At 45.7% G+C, this 18,642-nt stretch overlaps 1 protein-coding gene across 1 annotated transcript in view; it reads left to right on the top strand.

Annotated features, from left to right (window-relative positions):
- Positions 1 to 5,424: 5,424 nt before the first annotated feature.
- LOC146712270 (alpha-2-macroglobulin-like) overlaps positions 5,425 to 18,642 on the top strand; it is a 41,091-nt gene continuing 27,873 nt past the window's right edge. Inside the window, exons 1-12 of the mRNA XM_085451993.1 lie at positions 5,425 to 5,557; positions 5,637 to 5,817; positions 5,915 to 6,068; positions 9,833 to 9,885; positions 9,991 to 10,011; positions 10,561 to 10,726; positions 10,801 to 10,885; positions 10,982 to 11,123; positions 15,853 to 15,970; positions 16,064 to 16,173; positions 16,271 to 16,438; positions 16,673 to 16,900. Of these exons, the coding sequence (XP_085308119.1) occupies positions 5,478 to 5,557; positions 5,637 to 5,817; positions 5,915 to 6,068; positions 9,833 to 9,885; positions 9,991 to 10,011; positions 10,561 to 10,726; positions 10,801 to 10,885; positions 10,982 to 11,123; positions 15,853 to 15,970; positions 16,064 to 16,173; positions 16,271 to 16,438; positions 16,673 to 16,900 (1,506 nt within the window). The 5' untranslated portion in view covers positions 5,425 to 5,477. The remainder of the gene's footprint in view (positions 5,558 to 5,636; positions 5,818 to 5,914; positions 6,069 to 9,832; positions 9,886 to 9,990; positions 10,012 to 10,560; positions 10,727 to 10,800; positions 10,886 to 10,981; positions 11,124 to 15,852; positions 15,971 to 16,063; positions 16,174 to 16,270; positions 16,439 to 16,672; positions 16,901 to 18,642) is intronic.

The following is an 18,642-nucleotide window of genomic DNA, read 5'->3' as shown; positions in this document are numbered from 1 at the left end:
GAATTCTGTACATTAATATGAATAGACATCTGACTATTTTACAGGATAGACAATATAAACATATTTAAAATTAAAGGAATTTGGAATGTACATTGTGCCTTGGTTTAGTGTCTGGAAGAGAGTCCTGTCTCAGTCAATTATAGATGATGTGAGAGGGCAGGTGTGTGTGTTTAGGGCACGGATGGCTTGGGGATAGAAGCTCCTCTTGAGTCTCTCTGTCCTTGCCCGGAAGATGCGGAACCTTCTACCAGATTGCAGAAGTTGGAACAGTTTGTTGCCAGGATGGGACGGGTCCTTCAGTATCTGCGCTGCTCTAGTCCGGCATCTCCTGGTGTAGGTGTCCTGAAGCGGGGGGAGAGCAATCCTGCAGCAGCGTTCTGCTGTACGGATCACTCTCTGGAGAGCTTTTTGGTCCTTCACACAGCTGTTCCCAAACCACGATGTCATGTTCTGTGTGAGGATGCTCTCCACAGCGCCTGTATAGAAAATCCTGAGGATCTTTGGAGAGACCCTGAACTTCCTCAGTTGTCGTAGGTGATACAGGCGCTGCCTAGCCTTTTTGGTCTGGACCTGAATGTGGGCAGCCCATGTCAGGTCTGAGGAGATGTGGACACCAAGATACTTGAAGGACTGCACCCTCTCCACTGGAGCTCCATTGATGATAATGGGCTTGTAGTCTCTGTGCTGACCCCTTCTGAAGTCCACCACCAGCTCCTTGGTCTTGCTGATGTTCAGCTGGAGGTGGTTGTCCTGGCACCACGATGCCAGATTCTTCACTTCATCCATGTAGGCCGCCTCATCGTTGTTGGAGATGGCACCCAACACCACTGTGTCGTCAGCAAACTTCACAATGGTGTTGGAGCCATGGGTGGCCACACAGTCTGAAGTGTAGAGGGAGTAGAGCAGTGGCGAGAGGACACATCCCTGAGGTGCTCCTGTGTTGATGGTGATGCTGTTGGAGAAGCACCTGCCCACCCTCACCACCTGAGTTCTGCCAGTGAGGAAGTCCAACACCCATGCACACAGACGGCTGTTAAGTCCCAGATCCCTGAGCTTTGTGAACAGTCTGCAGGGCACTATTGTGTTAAACGCTGAACTGTAATCAACAAACAGCATTCGCACATAGTTACCCTGTTTCTTGTCCACGTGGCTGAGTGTGGTGTGTAGGACGTGGGCGATGGCATCCTCTGTGGATCTGTTGGATCTGTAGGCGAACTGCAGCGGATCTATGGTGTCTGGGATGGAGGAGGAGATGATGTTCTTCAGCAGCCTCTCAAACACCTTCATTACTACCGAGGTCAGTGCAACTGGCCGGTAATCGTTCAGGGATGAGGGTTTGCTGTTCTTGGGCACAGGGATGATGGTGGATCTTTTGAAGCATGTGGGGACCACAGACTTCGCCAGGGACTCGTTGAAGATGTAAGTGAACACACCTGCTAGCTGGTCAGCACAGCAGCGCAGCAGACGGCCGGTGATGCCATCTGGCCCCGCCGCTTTCCTTGTGTTCACTCTCCTCAGTGCCGCTCGGACGTCATGCTCCGCGATGCTGGTCACCGGTCTCTCGCTGATGACGTCACTGTCCTCGGTAGCCAGGCGGTAGATAGCATTAGTCGCCTGGTTAACCTCGAAACGGGCGTAGAACCGATTCAGCTCGTTGGTGAATGCAGAGTCGGCGTTGATCGGCGCAGTGTCCCTGGCTTTGTAGTCCGTAATGGTGCGTAGTCCGTGCCACATACTCCGTGTGTCGCCCTGGTGGAAGCGGGACTCCACACGTTCCCGGTACAGGCGTTTGGCATCTCTCACCGCGCACCGCACGCCGTATGAGGCCGCTTTGTAGGCGCTCATATCGCCAGTGGCGAGACCCGCGTTGTAGGAGGCGGTCCTGGCGTTTACTGCAGTGCGGATCGATCTGTCCATCCACGGTTTCTGGTTTGGGAATGTGGTGACTCTGGCAGTGGGGATAATCTCCTCCGCTAGCATATTGACGAAGCATACTGCTACTTCCGTACTCGTTGATGTCGACTGCGCATGCTCTGAACATGTCCCAGTCGACGTCGTTGAGTGCGTCCTGTAGCGTAGCTTCTGATTGGGCAGTCCACCGTTTTACCTCCCTCGTGGTCACGTCTTCCCTCCGTATGCTTTGTTTATACTGGGGAATGAGGAAGATGGCGTTGTGGTCAGACTTCCTAAAAGCCGGGTGTGAGACAGCTTTGACACATCAGGACACATCAGTAATTGACCTCAGGAGAGGTTTTCGGCCTTTTAACAATTATAGGGAGGATTCAGGGTCACCTGGTCCAGCCCTAACTATATGCTTTAGCAAAAAGGAAAGTTTGAAGCCTAATCTTCAAAAAGTAGAGATAGTGTCTGTCTCCTGAATCCAAACTGGAAGCTGGTTCCACAGAAGAGGGGCCTGAAAACTGAAGGCTCTGCCTCCCATTCTACTTTTAAATACTCTAGGAACAACAAGTAGGCCTGCAGTGTCCATGTTCAAAGGCATTGTAAACTTTTTCTGTTGATTGTAAAGTTTTCTTCGCACACAGAGTGTACAGTGGACTCCAATGTTTTTGTAACTTTTAATGGAATCAAACTCAAAGTAATGTAAGTACTTCCAATCTCTAAATGCTGCATGGTCGTACTCTCTCCCACACTCGATACATTTTCCATTGTTGATCTGCACATGTCCGTTACCATGGACGTCACACTTGTACGTCATTGTCATGAGACACTCTCACCAACAAACACGGTTTAGTAACGCAGTAACGCAGCGTGCTCGATCCCTTACATTACCCGTTACTTGAAAAAGGTAACTGGATTACTTGTAACACGTTACTGCCTATCTCTGCACCTAAGTATGTCATTGTTTTAATCCAGAGTTACTCATATAAGGTTATGCATTTGTGCCTAAGAAATGATCCAGCTCCTCATATAAGTGAGGTAACACAGGTGGATATCAGTAATGTGCGTGCTGGAGCTGCTCTTCTATCTAGTGTTAGATTTGTATTGTTGATTGTCATTCATGCTTAGAAATATTTACTCATATATGCTTAGAGTTGATAGTCGGTGTCATATTGATAGGGATCTGATCCTTAATAGTCTGCAAAGACTTTGTGTGCATTCCAGGGTGTTCTGGCATTCACACCCTCCTGGGAGCATGGCAGCGGTCGTACCTTCTCTTATTGTTTTATGGTAGGATAAACACATCTATATCTGTTTTATACGGTGGCCCCTAGAGACAAAGCACGTACAAACTCCAAAACACTTGCAAACTCCAAAACACTTGCAAACTCTAAAACACTTGCAAACTCTAAAACACTTGCAAACTCTAAAACACTTGAAAACTCTAAAACACATACAAACTCCAAAACACTTGCAAACTCCAAAACACTTGCAAACCCCAAAGCACATGCAAATTCCAAAACACATGCAAACTCCAAAACACTTGCAAACTCCAAAGCACTTGCAAATCCCAAAGCACATGCAAATTCCAAAACACAACGGAAGTGCTCCAGGACGCTAGGGGCAGTGTTGAGCTTTTGTTACCTAGTAACTACACAAGCCAGGAAGTACCAATGACTGGATTTGGGGTCTGCAGCCTTAAAGGCCGCATTTTAAGGCCGATTACGTCACAGCAACACGATGAAGGCTGTCCCAATTCAAAGGCTGCTCGAAATGCGGCCCTCAAATGCGTCCTTAATTTCCCTGAATTTTAAGGATGGGTCGGTGTAGCCTTCATGGCCCAACATATCCCAGATTTCATAGTGCAGCTGTGGTGTGGATAATTTTGCTGAAAAAAACGGCGGAAGCGGAGCCGCCGAAGAGTAAACTTTCAGAAGTAAGTACTGAATATTATGTCACTTATTTATGCGCAAATGTTTTTATAATGAAGAACATTAAAACATTACTGTTGGCCGCATGTCGGGAAAGTTATGTGACATTAGCGATGTTTTTACTAACTTGGTTTTAAAGCCTTTACTTCAAAATATACGCCGTTCAATAGTTGACTTTAATCTTACAGAGAATGTGATGATTTTATGGATTAAAATGGATTTTATTAATTAAAGTCAGTCATATATCCACAAACACAACAAGCTGAAAGTCAGTGATGCTGCTCGGTTTGCAGTCCTGACTATCACGGCACAAGCAGGATCCACTGCACTGTTAATGTTAGCTCTGTTATATTGCTGCCTCTGTTCGGTGGTGTCAATCCAAACAGACTTTAATGTGCGTTTGAACGAGCTGACGGTTCACTCGTTAAGCTGAAAGAAAGATGCTTTAATCACAGGAGTCACACATGTGTCACACATGTGTCCACTGTACCATTTCCCGAGAAACAAGGTCAAAAACATGGCAGTCAGACATCTCCCGCTGGGTAAAGGGAGTTACACCTACTGTAGTTGTCACGGTCCTGGGTCTCCTGACTCAGCGTTTTTAGTTCTTTGTGATGTTTGTATTATCATACTTGTGTGTTTTATTCTATGGTTTCTAGTTTTGATCCCTTGCCCTTCATGTCTCTCTGTGTCCCCTCTGTTTCGTGTAATTGTGTCTTTGCATGTTTGAGTTTGTTTTCTGTCACCCTGCATTGTGAATTATGTTCTTATGGTTGGTCTTTCGTTACTCCCTCTAGTCTAGTCTCTTGTGTTCCAAGCTGAGTATTTCCCTGTGTATTTTGGTTCTTAGTCCTCTGCCTTATGGTTTATGTCTCTGTTTCTTAGTTGCTGTCTCCACTGTGTCAAGTTCGCGTCTCTGTGTGAAACTTCCTGTTTTACTTTGAAGGTCCGTGTCTTATGTGAATGTGTCCTGCTTTGTTTGTCTCGTCAGTCCTGATTTCTCCCAGCTGTGCTCTCCTTCTGTGTCTCATTCCCCTCGTTACTCCCCAGTGTATTTAAACCCTGTGTTTCTCTGAGTCAGTGTCGCGTCGTCCCTCATGCTGTGTGGATCTCCCTGTGAGTTTAGTTTGTGAGTTTTCAGTTTAGTTTGCTTTGTATGTCTTTCTCCTGCAAGCGAATAAAGCTGAGTTCTTTGTGTTTAAACCTCGTGCCTGAGTCCTGCATTTTGGTTCCAACTCCTGCCTGCCGCACAGCGATTCATGACAGTAGTTCCCAGTGATTAGAAAATATCAGTAGTTACAGACTACAGGGGTGTATCCCAGCACTGGTGTTAAGACAAACATGGACACATACAGAATAGAAATAACTTTTTGTAACAGCCGAATTAAACTCTGAGCTGATTTAGAAACATCACCTCGGAGCACTGTATGTTACTGTAATATTTTACACTGAACAACAAGCTTTACTGTTGTCTATAGTTTAGTGTTCAGTGCTGAAAGCAGGAATGGGATTTTGTAAATGTGTAAGTGATAGACTTTGTGGAGATCAGAGTACATGAGTGCGTTTCAAACACGTGGCTGTTATGTGGGTGGGGACGATCAGCCGATATTTAGCCGAAGCTGACACTGAGAACGATCACAACCAGTCATGGACCGTCTCTGGATCCTGAGCTGCACTCTGTGTGTCCTCCTGAGCTGGATGCATGTGGATCAAGCGGTGGCTGAACCGTGAGTTTGTCTTCAGCGTGTTTTTGTCTGTGTGAGTTGTTCACTGCAGTAACTGCTGTATGTGTGATGCTGTATGCAGCCAGTACCTGGTGGCCATTCCTGCAGTTATTGAAGCTGGAGCTGAGGCCAAATTCTGTGCAACTCTCCGACAGCCCAGTGGGACTCTGGTCATGACTGTCACTTTGATGTCCCGAGAGAAGAACACAACCTTATTCACGCATACGTCAAATGAGGCCTTTCAAACCTGTGTTCAGTTTGAGGTTGGCAACCAGCACTTTCACACACAAAGTGTGTTTGTTAGTTGTTATCGTAAGCATTATAGGCTTTAATGACTATCTAAATATCCCACTGTCTCAGGCTCCTTTGGTACGAAAGGAGGTGCAACATTTTCAGGTGGAGGTACGAGGAGACACATTTTACTCCAAACAAGTCAGAAAAGTGATGATCCGAGCGTCTGATCCCGTCACATTCATCCAAACAGACAAACCCATCTACCTCCCTGGACAAAAAGGTAACAATGTGCTGTTATGTTATATAAGACATGTAGTTCATTCAAATTCCAGCATCATGAGCCAGCTGCTCCACCATCTCCAATTTGTGTAACAAGTTTTGTGGTCCAAAATTTGGACACACATACAGTGATTGATGTGAAATGTTTGCTTCATAGAGCAAAATTTTTTCAAGATATCAATACGGTCGATCGAGATGTTTATTCGAAGTTTGAAATCCGACTCCATCTTTGAACATAACTACCGTATTTTCCAGACTACAAGGCGCACTTAAAATCCTTTCTTTTTCTCAAAAATTGACAGTGTGCCTTATGTATGAATTCTGGTTGTGTTTACTGACCACAAACAGATTTTATGTGGCACACAGTGCTCAAAAATCTGTCAAAAAATGTTTTAGTACGCCTTTGGTAAGGTACGAAGCCGCACTGCTTGATGGATTGTCGGAGCATTACGGCTACCGTAATCAGAAGCCTCGCGGACTCGGCCTAATCTGGGTCCTAAACGCCGTCACTTCAGGTCCTAAAATCAAATGAACACTGCAGCATCACTGAGAGTTAAAAACTGTCTAAATTCTTTCCTCTTTAATAAAATGATCAGCCTTGCTGCTTTACCAGGTGTAACAATTAAGTTTAACATCCAGGCATCCATGCAAACAGAATTTATTAAATTTAGAAGTTAGAAGTTAGCAGGAAGTTAGCTCACTGGTTTTGCTAGCTTGTAAAACATGCTATGCTATCACTTCCAACATAAATGAAGACAGAAAGCTAAACAGCAGTGATGTTAGTAGGGTTACTGAAGTTGGGCTAGCTGGTATATAATGATGTGCTACGTGATCGCTAGCGACACAGCTATGTTAGCATAACATAAACACAGTGAAGCTGGAGGATGAACGCTAAATTTTTTCCATTCGATAAACGTTCCCGATGGTTTTTGATGAATGCAATCACATGGAAAGATGCTTTAAATGGACCAAACTTCAGTCAGGAGAACAAATGACATAATCCATCCACAATACCAGGTTAGTCATTATTATAAGATAAGATAACCTTTATTAGTTTTGTTACAGCCGAAAGTGGACAAGTTACATAGCATAAATTATAAGGCGTTTAATGCGCCCTATATTCCAGTACGCCTTATGTATAAAAACAGACCCGTTTCAGACACGTTCATCGTCAGTGCGCCTTATCGTCCGAAAAATATGGTATTTTAAAAAACAACAAAAGGAAAAAAAATCCCACAAGTTTCATATTTGAGCTCACACTAAGGAAGAACTTCACATTGCAAAAGACAGCTACTGACAACGAATGGTATGCAGTTATTTCACAGTGATGAGAAATAAAACATGCAGAATACTCAGAGTGCACAACTTCCCCCAAAGGGCAAAGGCCATATTATATTTTCCATTTTGAGACCTGCTGCTGTGATGGAGAATTAGGCAGTAATTCAGCTTAACTTTGTAATCGGGGACAGAGAGCACAAAATGAATCATGTCTGAGTAATGCCTCTTAGTTTATTTCAGAGTCAAATTATTTTTATGTGAAAGTTTAACGGTTTTAATTTTTAAAACTTCACAATAAAATAAATATGTTTAAACAAGGCTTTGGAATTCAAAGTACAAAAAAATCGTGAGGGAAGAATATGGAGGGCCTCGGGTGCCAAAATTTATTAAACACATAATTAAATAATAAATTAAATGTGTCATTAATTACGCAGTGACAATTACAATGTTGCGTGGAGATCAGGGGCAGTACCCCTGGACTTGCAGACCGGGCTGGTGGTCCCCATTTTTAAGAAGGGGGACCGGAGGGTGTGTTCCAACTACAGGGGGATCACACTCCTCAACCTCCCTGGGAAAGTCTATGCCAGGGTGCTGGAAAGGAGAGTTCGTCCGCCAGTCGAACCTCAGATACAGGAGGAACAATGCGGTTTTCGTCCTGGTCGCGGAACACTGGACCAGCTCTTTACCCTCTCGAGGATACTCGAGCGTGCATGGGAGTTTGCCCAACCAGTCTACATGTGTTTTGTGGACTTGGAGAAGGCATTCGACCGTGTCCCTCAGGGTGTCCTGTGGGAGGTGTTGCGGCAGTATGGGGTGTCTGGCCCATTGCTACGGGCCATTCGATCCCTATACAACTGTTGCAAGAGCTTGGTTCGCATTGCCGGCAATAAGTCGGACTCATTCCTGGTGGGTGATGGGCTCCGCCAGGGCTGCCCCAAGTGGAGGAGTTCAAGTATCTCGGGGTCTTGTTCGCGAGTGATGGGAGAAGGGAGCTGGAGATCGACAGACGGATTGGTGCTGCGGCTGCAGTGATACGGAGGCTGCACCGGTCCGTCGTGGTGAAGAGGGAGCTGAGTGTAAAAGCGACGTTATTGGCCGACCTACCCTCACCTATGGCCATGTGCTGTGGGTAGTGACTAGGGATGGGTATCGTTTAGGTTTTATCCGATACCGGTGCCAAACTTTTGAAACGGTGCCGGTGCTCAAACTGGTGCTTAAAGAATGGAGAACACAAAATTGGTCCTCTCATGGTCAGCTGTTTTTTTGTAAAAAGATAACAATGTTAGCCTTTTCTGCAGCTATGTGGCATATATGGTATCACTCTTGGCTGGAAGCAGTGTTTAAAGAATGGAAAAAACACAAACTTTGTCCAAGAACCTCTCATGTTTAACTGTTTTCCACTTTTTCTTTGGTCATTTTAGCCTTTTTGGCCAGGGTGAAGGGAGTATCTGCCATCAAACAAGAGGACAGCCGCATGTAGCTATGATGATGTTTGCTAGTTCACCTTACCTGCATTAATGTAATAACGTGGTTAGCCTACTCAATGTAAATTACACACGAACAACATTAAGCTACTCACGCAGAGAAGAACGGCTGCTGCTGCCATCATCATCATCATCATTTCTGCTACACTGGCAGGGCTAGGGGCCAGGACTCTCCTCTTAGTGTTTTTGGGGGATGTTGCTAACTCCGGGTCGATAACAGGCACCACACCCGCAGTAGATGTGCTCGGTGTGAGGTCTCGCAGCAAGCTATCAAATACGGCGCGTTTCTGGGCTTTTAAAAAAAACGCTATGCGTCGCCAGGTGTTTCATCGAATTTGAGGTGTTACCTCCTTTGACAGTATCACAGTATCAGCTTAAAGCACTTGTTGCTGCTGAGTTTGCATCTTTTGCTGTGAAGTACAGCCAGACTTTGACCGCTTCGACTTGGGCATTTTTAATCTGTAGCTCTGCTCTAAAAGAACGTACGTACCTGGACCCGCCTACTATCCTCGGAAACGTAAAATGATTGGCTAGAATCTAAAGTGTATCACAGCTCAGGAAAAAAAAGCACCGAAATAAAGCACCGAAATGTGCGCTGCTTTTCGGTCTGGTTACTACCGTTTATGTCAGAACCGGTGCCATCATGGCACCGGACACCGGTACCCATCCCTAGTAGTGACCGAAAGAAAGAGATCGCGGATACAAGCGGCGGAAATGAGCTTCCTCCGAAGGGTGGCTGGCCTCTCCCATTAGAGATAGGGTGAGAAGTTCGGCCATCCGGGAGGGGCTCAGAGTAGAGCCACTGCTCCTCCACATCGAAAGGAGCCAGCTGAGGTGGTTCGGGCATCTGACAAGGATGCCTCCTGGGCGCCTCCTGGGTGAGGTGTTCCATCTTGGCTTGCTGTGTAGGGTAACCAATCACATCCATGTTTGATAAGTTGCAGTGACTTTGTTTTAAAGTATAAAGAGAGAAACAGAGGTAACCTCTCAATTTTTCTCAAAGTGAATTTCAGAGTCGTTGCGATGGATAATAAAATGCGACCTGCCAATCAGCTGGTGAGTTTTTGAATAGTATTATTAATAATGCTGTTTGCAATTTGGATGCAGTGATTTACACAACAGTTTCTTAACTCCACCTGTCTTTCTTCCTTTTTCTTTCAGTATGATGTCATTGAACTTCAGGTAAGAGGGCGCCTCTAGAAAAGGCTTTTCCTTCTCTTGCAAATGCATCAACACAACACTGAACACATGCAGTCAGACAGACTTGAAGGTTCCCTGCTCACTGCTTGCATACACACTGCTTCCGCAGTATTACTCCAAGTTACTGACAGTGCAAGCTTTAAAAACTGGACAAAGTGGGTTGCATGTATGTAATACACACCGTGCAGGGGTCTGTTCTGTCACTTGATGCCCCACATGTGAAAATAAAATGACAGTGATTAAATCAAATTAATAATTTTGATTTAATTACTGCACAAACACAGCCACAGCTTCCCTGTCATTACAGCTTAGGTTTCTTTATATCACTTAACTTTTAAACATCTATAAACAAGTGCTTCACATCTAGAAGAGGACAAAGCTGGCTACAGATGAAGACAGGACATCTTTATGTCCCCCTAAATTTATATTGTCCCGTTTTAGCTCTAATGTTGTTGAAAAGGAAAATAAAGAATCTAGTTGGTACTGTACTTACACCTGTGTAGTAGCTGTCACTGTCACTTGATTTAACAGGATCCTCACAGTAACAGGATTGGACAGTGGCTAAATGAAACATCCAATAGCAGAATACTGCAGCTTTCTTACTCCTTGGACGCTGAGGCCCGTGAGGGACCGTACCAGATCATTGTGTCAGTGGGTGAGAGGAAAATATCTCACAACTTCAAAGTGGAGAAATATGGTAAGTCAGTCTTATTTATTCTTAAATTCTTTGTTGTAATGGAGTGCAAATGCTGACATTCATATTTCCCCCAGTTTTACCCAAATTTGATGTGACAGTAAATATATCTGAAGAAGTGAGTATTGGGCAGGAAGACATTGAAGCTAAAGTGTGTGCAAAGTAAGGAAAAGTTCTTTCAGGACAAATTATGTGTTGTAAAATCTGGAGTTTGGAGAGCAAATGACTCATAATGTTTACTTATTTTTCTTTATACAGGTACACGTATGGACAGCCTGTACCAGGACGTGTTACAGTCAATGTGTGCAGACCTACTAATGTGTATAGCTTTGGTATATCGACGTACGATCTTTTGGCCCTATTGCAGATAAGTGCGCCCTGCCACACAGAGACAAAGCAGGTACAGTTATGGCTTCATTTCTCTTTTTTCCCTGATACTTTGGGTACATTCAGGCCCCTGCATTAGCATTACAGCAAACGGGTTGCCTGCTGTACCCAGCTGAACTGGCGCCGTGTGTCCTCTTCACTGTTTTCCCCTACATTTCATCATCTCATACTTTCATCCACGAATTTGAATTTTTAGTGATATCTCATCTTTCTTGGACGGACGTGTCAGCTCCAAAGGAGTGAAGTGGTTATTGTTGTGCCTAAAAGGCTGCATAGGTTGTGTTGGTGTTTCTAATATCTGCTAGATGATTAGCTTTACTGGTAGGGCTAAGGCAAGTGGTGTGTCTCATCATGTCTGTCACACAAAAGAATACAACTTCTGTGAGAAATCTAAGAACTTCAAAAATCCTCTGATCAGACTGTGACACCTAAACAAACTGAACAAATATACACATATCCAAAGATTCAGCTCCTGTTAAAAGTTTGAACAATTTAGACTGATTTACTGAGTTACTGCTCAGTGTTGGGAAGGTTAAACTGTATTCCACTACTATTTCTGTGTGATTTATTACTATTACTGAAGGCTACTCTCCACACCAACACCAACTAGATGTTTAAATCTTAATATAAATGAGTAACAGTAGGTGGACATTAGGTAAAGCTGCACTTTTTGCAGCGATCTCGTATAGAAAACTATTCCGCGCGTATATAAAACAGGTCCGTGACTCCGAACCGTAGTAAAGGGACCTCTGGCTAATACGTTGGGTTCATGTTGGGCACGTAGCCAAAAACTAGCATTACTTTGTTGTCTGGGTCAAGTTTGCTAGTGAGAGACAGAGAGAGGCGTTGAAAGGCTGCTGCAACGGAGCTTATTGTTTCAGAGGAAAACACGAACACAGTGTACAGTCGAGTCTCAAAACAGTGGCTTTCAAAAGTATTCGGCCCCCTTGAGCTTTTCCACATTTTGTCACATTACAGCCACAAACATGAATCAATTTTATTGGAATTCCACATGAAATGTTTGATTCCAAACATTTGTTACAAATAAATAACTGAAAAGTGGGGGAAATAGCTACAGTGGTTTACTGAAACATGCAAACACAGATTCAAAGAAGGAAATGGGAGTAAAAGATGGATCGACAATGGGATAAAAGTTCAAACTGGTTGTTTGCTAAGTTGTCTGTTATGTGTAGAAACAATAATCCCCTGAGGCAGGTGTCCTTGTTGTGCTTGGATGGTTCATAGGTCAACATAAAGTGCCTGATCGAAATAAAGGAATGAAAAAAAGAAAAGTTCTCTAAGAATGATCAGGTATGGGGACTGAACTGGAAATGAATGTAAAAGCTGCCAAAGTCTCAACACAAACTGCTCAAGCCCATTTTAAAATGGGCGATCGTGGCTCAAGAGTTGGGAGTTCGCCTTGTAATGGGAAGGTTGCCGGTTCGAGCCCCGGCTTGGTCAGTCTCGGTTTTGTCCTTGGGCAAGACACTTCACCCGTTGCCTACTCGTGGTGGTCAGAGGGCCCGGTGGCACCAGTGTCTATCAGCCCCGCCTCTGTCAGTGCGCCCCAGGGTGGCTGTGGCTACAAAGTAGCTGCCATCACCAGTGTGTGAATGGGTGGATGACTGGTTGTGTAAAGCACTTTGGGGTCCTTAGGGACTAGTAAAGCGCTATACAAATACAGGCCATTTACCATTTAAAAATTCCCAAGAAGGTTTGTTTAGTTGGAGGCCAACAAACAAACACACAAAAAGGTAGTAGGTGAAGATTTTTTTCACAGTACTGTATAACATATATATGGTAGTACTGAGATTTTGAGGATGTAAATGAGATGCTGCTGGGAAATTTAAACGATACAGTGGTTTTGTGAGGTGATGCCATCATACTGCTATACAGGCCCAGCTCGACAGGATGTTTGGGATGTTGTGGAGGATACGGCGTCTGTGTTTTCCAAAAAGAATTTCAGATTTCGAATCATCTGAGCACAGAGAAGTGTTTGTCGTTTTAAATGAGCTTTTGCCCAGAAAAGAATGCAGCGTTTCCAGTTCACATTCACATTTGACTTCTTTGCGCAATGGAGCTTTAATCAGAATCAGAATCAGAATACTTTATTGATCCCTGGGGGAAATTATTTTTTGTTACAGTGCTCCATTTTAAACCAACATTAAGACAAGACAGACAATACACTAACTAAGAATAGTACAATATATACATATATATACATACATACATACATAAGTCACTCATAAATAAATAGTTGGAAAAGAAACATGTGTAGCTGTAGCAGCAAACAGTGTGTTAAGTGGATGCGTTGTACAGGGAGCCACAGGCAGGAATGATTTCCTGTGTCGTTCAGTGGTGCATCATGGGTAATCTCAGTCTCTCACTGAACGAGCTCCTGTGACTGACCAACATGTCATGGAGTGGGTGGGAGGTGTTATCCAACATTGTCTTTATCTTGGACAGCATCCGCCTCTCCGACACCACCTTGAGGGAGTCCAGCTCCATCCCCACAACATTGCTGGCCTTACGGATTAGTTTATTAAGTCTGTTGGCATCTGCGACCCTCAGCCTGCTCCCCCAGCATGCAACAGCATAGAGGATCGCACTGGCCACCACAGACTCATAGAAAATCCTCAGCATTTTCTGGCAGATGTTGAAGGACCTCAGTCGCCTCAAAAAATAGAGACGACTCTGGCCCTTCCTGTAAAGTGCTGTGGTGTTTTTAGCCCAGTCCAGTTTATTGTCAATGTGTACTCCAAGGTATTTATAGTCCTCCACAATGTCCACACTAACCCCCTGGATTGAAACAGGGGTCAAGTGTTTCCTGGTCTTCCTGAAGTCCACGATCAGTTCCTTGGTCTTTGCCACGTTGAGCTGCAGATGATTCTGCTCACACCACGTGACAAAGGAGTCGACCACAGCCCGGTACTCTGTCTCATCATCCCTGCTGATGCATCCAACCACCGCAGAGTCATCAGAAAACTTCTGAAGATGGCAGGTCTCTGTGCAGTGGCTGAAGTCTGTGGTGTAGAGGGTGAAGAGGAAGGGGGAGAGGACAGTCCCCTGTGGTGCCCCTGTGTTGCTGATCACCTTGTCAGACACACACTGTGGGAGACGTACATATTGTGGTCTTCCTGTCAGGTAATCAACAATCCAGGACACCAGAGAAGCATCCACCTGCATCGCTGCTAACTTATCACCCAGGAGGGTCGGCCTGATGGTGTTGAAAGCACTGGAAAAGTCAAAAAACATGACCCTCACAGTGCTCGCCGGCTGGTCCAGATGGGTGTAGACACGATTGAGCAGGTAGATGATGGCGTCCTCTGTTCCGAGACGAGGCTGATAAGCGAACTGAAGGGGATCCAGATGTGGTCTTACTATGGGTCGCAGCTGGTCCAGGATGAGCCTTTCCAGGGTCTTCATGATGTGGGAGGTCAATGCCACGGGCCTGTAATCCTGGAGGCCACTGGGACGTGGCGTCTTTGGTACAGGGACGAGGCATGATGTCTTCCACATCACCGGGACCCTCTGCAGACTCAGACTCAGCATAAACAATTTATGAAAGACTCCACACAGCTGGGGGGCACAGGTCTTGAGGACGAGGGGACTCACTCCGTCTGGTCCAGCAGACTTGCCTGAGTGAAGTCTCCTCATTTGCATCTCAACCTGGTATTGAGTGAAGGTGATGGGTGGGGGAGGGGTGTCAGGAATCTCACAGGAGGCAACATGTGAAGAGAGAGGCTGGCACAGTGGTGTGGTTCTGGATTCCAGGCTGACTGCAGGTGAGGTTGTGGGGGTGGGAGCAGACACTGTGGTGTCGAATCTATTGAAAAACAGATTCAACTCGTCGGCTCTATTCTCACCTCCCTCAGCTCCCCTGCTGTTGGTTGGCCTGAATCCAGTGATGGTCTTCATGCCCCTCCACACCTCTCTCATGCTGTTCTGCTGGAGTTTCCACTCCAGCTTCCTCCTGTAATTGTCCTTAGCCTCTCTGATCTTGTCCTTTAGTAACACCTGGATCTTCCTCACCTCCTCTTTGTTGCCCCCTCTGAAAGCCCTCTTCTTGTTGTTGAGGAGGGCTTTGATGTCCTTAGTCACCCACATAACCTGCATTTGTGGGTGGCACGGTGAACTTTGTGCGCAGATATTGATTTGTGGAAGTGTTCCTGAGGCCATGCAGTGATCTGAGTGGCAGAATAACAACAGTTTTTCATGCATTGCTGCCCAAGGACCTGGAGACTGCATCTGATAGTGGATTTCAGCCTTAACCTTTGCATGTTTTGATGACATTGTGCGCTGCAGATGATGAGATATTCCCCGTCTTGATAATTTTACATTAATGAAATTATTCTGTCATTGTTCTACAATTTGTAGACACAGTCTGTTGCAGATTTGTAAACCTCCGCCCATCTGTATTTGTGAGAAACTCTGTCTCTCTATGATGATCTTTTTATACACATTAATCTGAATGATCTGTTGCCAGGTAACATAATCAGTTGCAAAATGTTCCTTCAGCTGTTTATGTTTAGTACAACTGACCCCTCCAGACTTTTGTCCCCCCACCCTGCATTTTTAAACCATATTGCTTTCATCAAATTCTAAATGAGCTCAAGTCTTTCATGACTCCTCTCTAGTTTGAACATTTAATATATTTTATAGGTTCGATTGTGAATGAGATTTGATTCTAATTTTGGTTTATTCTTGTATTAGTGATTTTCTTTCTTTATTGCTCTTTCCAGGCAGACAAGACTGGCTGTGCAACTTTTTCCTTCAACATGTCAATTTTTACTAAAATGGACCAAAAGGTGCTTCAAGATGTTCTGGATATCAGGGCCAAAGTGGAAGAAGAGGGAACAGGCAAGTTGTGTTATTCCTTTAAAATGACACATCGATGTGTATTTAACCAAAAAGGCATTCACAGGATTGTAACATGAACGTTTTTACATTCAGGTGTTTCACTCCCTCAAGAGAAGAGAGTCACGATTTCTTACGTCCTTGGAAAAGTGTCTTTCATTAACGTGCCCAAGGTTTGGGAACGGGGATCTAATGTGGAAGGAAAAGTAAGCCTAACATGTTGTTTTCAGCTCAGTTTGTCGTAGCAAAGCACATTTAAATTGTTTGTATTTTCCATTGATAGAGCATTGTGTTCTTCAACAGGTCAGAGCAGTGTACCACAATAATACACCAGTTTGTGACGCACCGGTCTACCTGTTCACGGGACGAATGTGGCAAGCATGCTCACTACAAAATCTGACAACTGACAGCAACGGTGTGGCCTCATTTTCTTTCAGCACTGATAACTTTGACCAGGATATCCAACTCCATGTGAGCTGACACACGGAAACAATGTGTAATTTAATGCAGCCATGACAGCAGCATGAAGCCACAATTGGTTTGTGATAGGCTGCAAATGTCCAAATACCTCCCACAGTAGGAAGCTGCAATCCTGAAACAGTTTATGACTCATCTTCCTCCACCTTTGCCCTGCTTATAAAGCCTCGTTGACCAATGTTATTTGTAGATCAAGTTTTTAAATTTTTGTTTCCTATCCCCAACTAGGCAAGCCTGACACCAACAGTGGGCTACCCAGGATACAAAACTGCATACTATGACAGGGGATTTCACACATTATCCATGTCCCAGCCGTCTTCTCCTGATATTAAAACAATCAGCTCTCTAGAGGTACAGAAGAAGGATAAACCAGTGTCCTGTGACGCAGAAGAAGACGTATCAGTAAACTACACTATAGTGGGAGAGTCTCCGGGGTCTGTGGATGTCATTTATCTGGTGAGTTATCTCTCAGCTTGTCACTTTATGGCATAACTACAAAGTTTACCATGACCAGACTTTTTGTGTGTTTGCTAAAAAAGTACTGTTGTAATGCCCATCATGACTGAAGAAGAAACTTTCAGTCCATCATGAGAATCCAGCAGCTTCGATCTGTTTCAGCCTAAATACCTGATCCAGCCCAAACTATATGCTTTAGCAAAAAGGAAAACTAGGGAGGGCGTCTGTCTCGTGAATCACAGACTTCATGTCTGGTTCCTCTGTTTTGTCCCTCATTATTTTCTGTCAGCTTTGTCACGGCTGGCAGCAGTCGTGTTGTGGAATGAAAGGAGGACCCAAAATGCGGCAGTGACTGATGATTCGAGTGACGTTTATTTACAAGGTGGCAGTGGCAGAAACAGGCAACGAAGCGTGAGAAATTACTAACGGAAACCTAAACTGGGAGAAACTAAAGAGCAAACCTGAAATCTTAACGAAACGGAGAGCAGAGCAGAGAGACGCAGACTAAGGAACAGGATACCAAGAAACACAGACGAGCCGACAACGAACACAGACCGACACCCACTAAATATACACACACAAGGTAATCGGGTAATCACACACAGGAGGGAAGAACAGCTGAACCCAATACACATGAGGACTGGAGGACACAAGCTGAACACAATGACAGACAGACACAGACCTTCAGAACAAAACAGGAAATCTAGAACCCGAACCGGACACAAGGGGGGAGGACACAGAATAACTAGAACAGAGGAAAATAATCATAAAACACAAAACGCTGGGTCAACGACCCAGCACCATGACAGTACCCCCCCTCCAAGGGCTGGCTCCAGACAGCCCAAAACAAAAACAGACGACCAACCCAGGGCGGGCGGCGGGGGGTCCAGGACGGAGGGACCAAAACCAAACAAAAAACAAGCTCCAGTGATCCAAAAGAATTGTCCAAAACACAACACACACTGGAGTCCCTGAACAGGGTCCCAAAACATAGTTCAGGAGGCCATCCCGGAGGCTGACCACTCAGGAGCCTAGAACAGTTCATCTCCGGGGGCCGACCATGTGGAACGCAGTGGTGGCGACGGGGAAACAGTTCAGGCGGCCGACCGTGCGGACGGCAATGGGGAAACAGTTCAGGCAGCCGACCGTGCGGACGGCAACGGTGGCGGTGACACAAGTCCGGAGGCCGGCCGCGCGGAAGGTAGTGGTGGCGTTCGGGAGGTCGTCCATAGTGGCGATGACGCCCAACAAGCGGCCTGGCAGATGATCGCCAATGTCGAGGCGGCAGTTTGGGACCCAAAGGCTGCGTGGCCCCCGCAGCACCAGGTGAGACGGAGGCTGGACCAGGCGACACTGAGGATGCTGAAGCTGGACCAGGCGACGGCGTGGGTGAAGCAGAGAATGGACCAGGCAACGCTGAGGATGCTGAAGCTGGACCAGGCAACGGCGTGGGTGAAGATGAAGCTGGACCAGGCGAGGATGATGAGGCTGCAGCCGGCGAGGATGATGAGGCTGCGGCTGGACGGGCTCCTCGGGCCCTCCAGCTGACGAGGCAGGAAACTGGCTAGGTTCTCCTGAACCTCGAGCTGACGAGACTTGGGGGTGGACGGGCTCCTCGGGCCCTCCAGCTGACGAGGCAGGAAGCTGGACGGGCTCCTCGGGCCCTCCAGCCGACGAGGCAGGAAGCTGGCTAGGTTCTCCTGAACCTCCAGCTGACGAGTCTTGGGGCTGGACGGGCTCCT

The sequence above is a fragment of the Copadichromis virginalis genome, linkage group LG3, assembly GCF_057382275.1.
Source record: "Copadichromis virginalis isolate Kocher_CV1m ecotype Utaka linkage group LG3, C_Virginalis_male_GT1.1, whole genome shotgun sequence".
Taxonomy (NCBI): domain Eukaryota; kingdom Metazoa; phylum Chordata; class Actinopteri; order Cichliformes; family Cichlidae; genus Copadichromis; species Copadichromis virginalis.
Note: the sequence above shows the minus strand (reverse complement) of the source record. Positions and strands in the feature narration are given on the sequence as shown.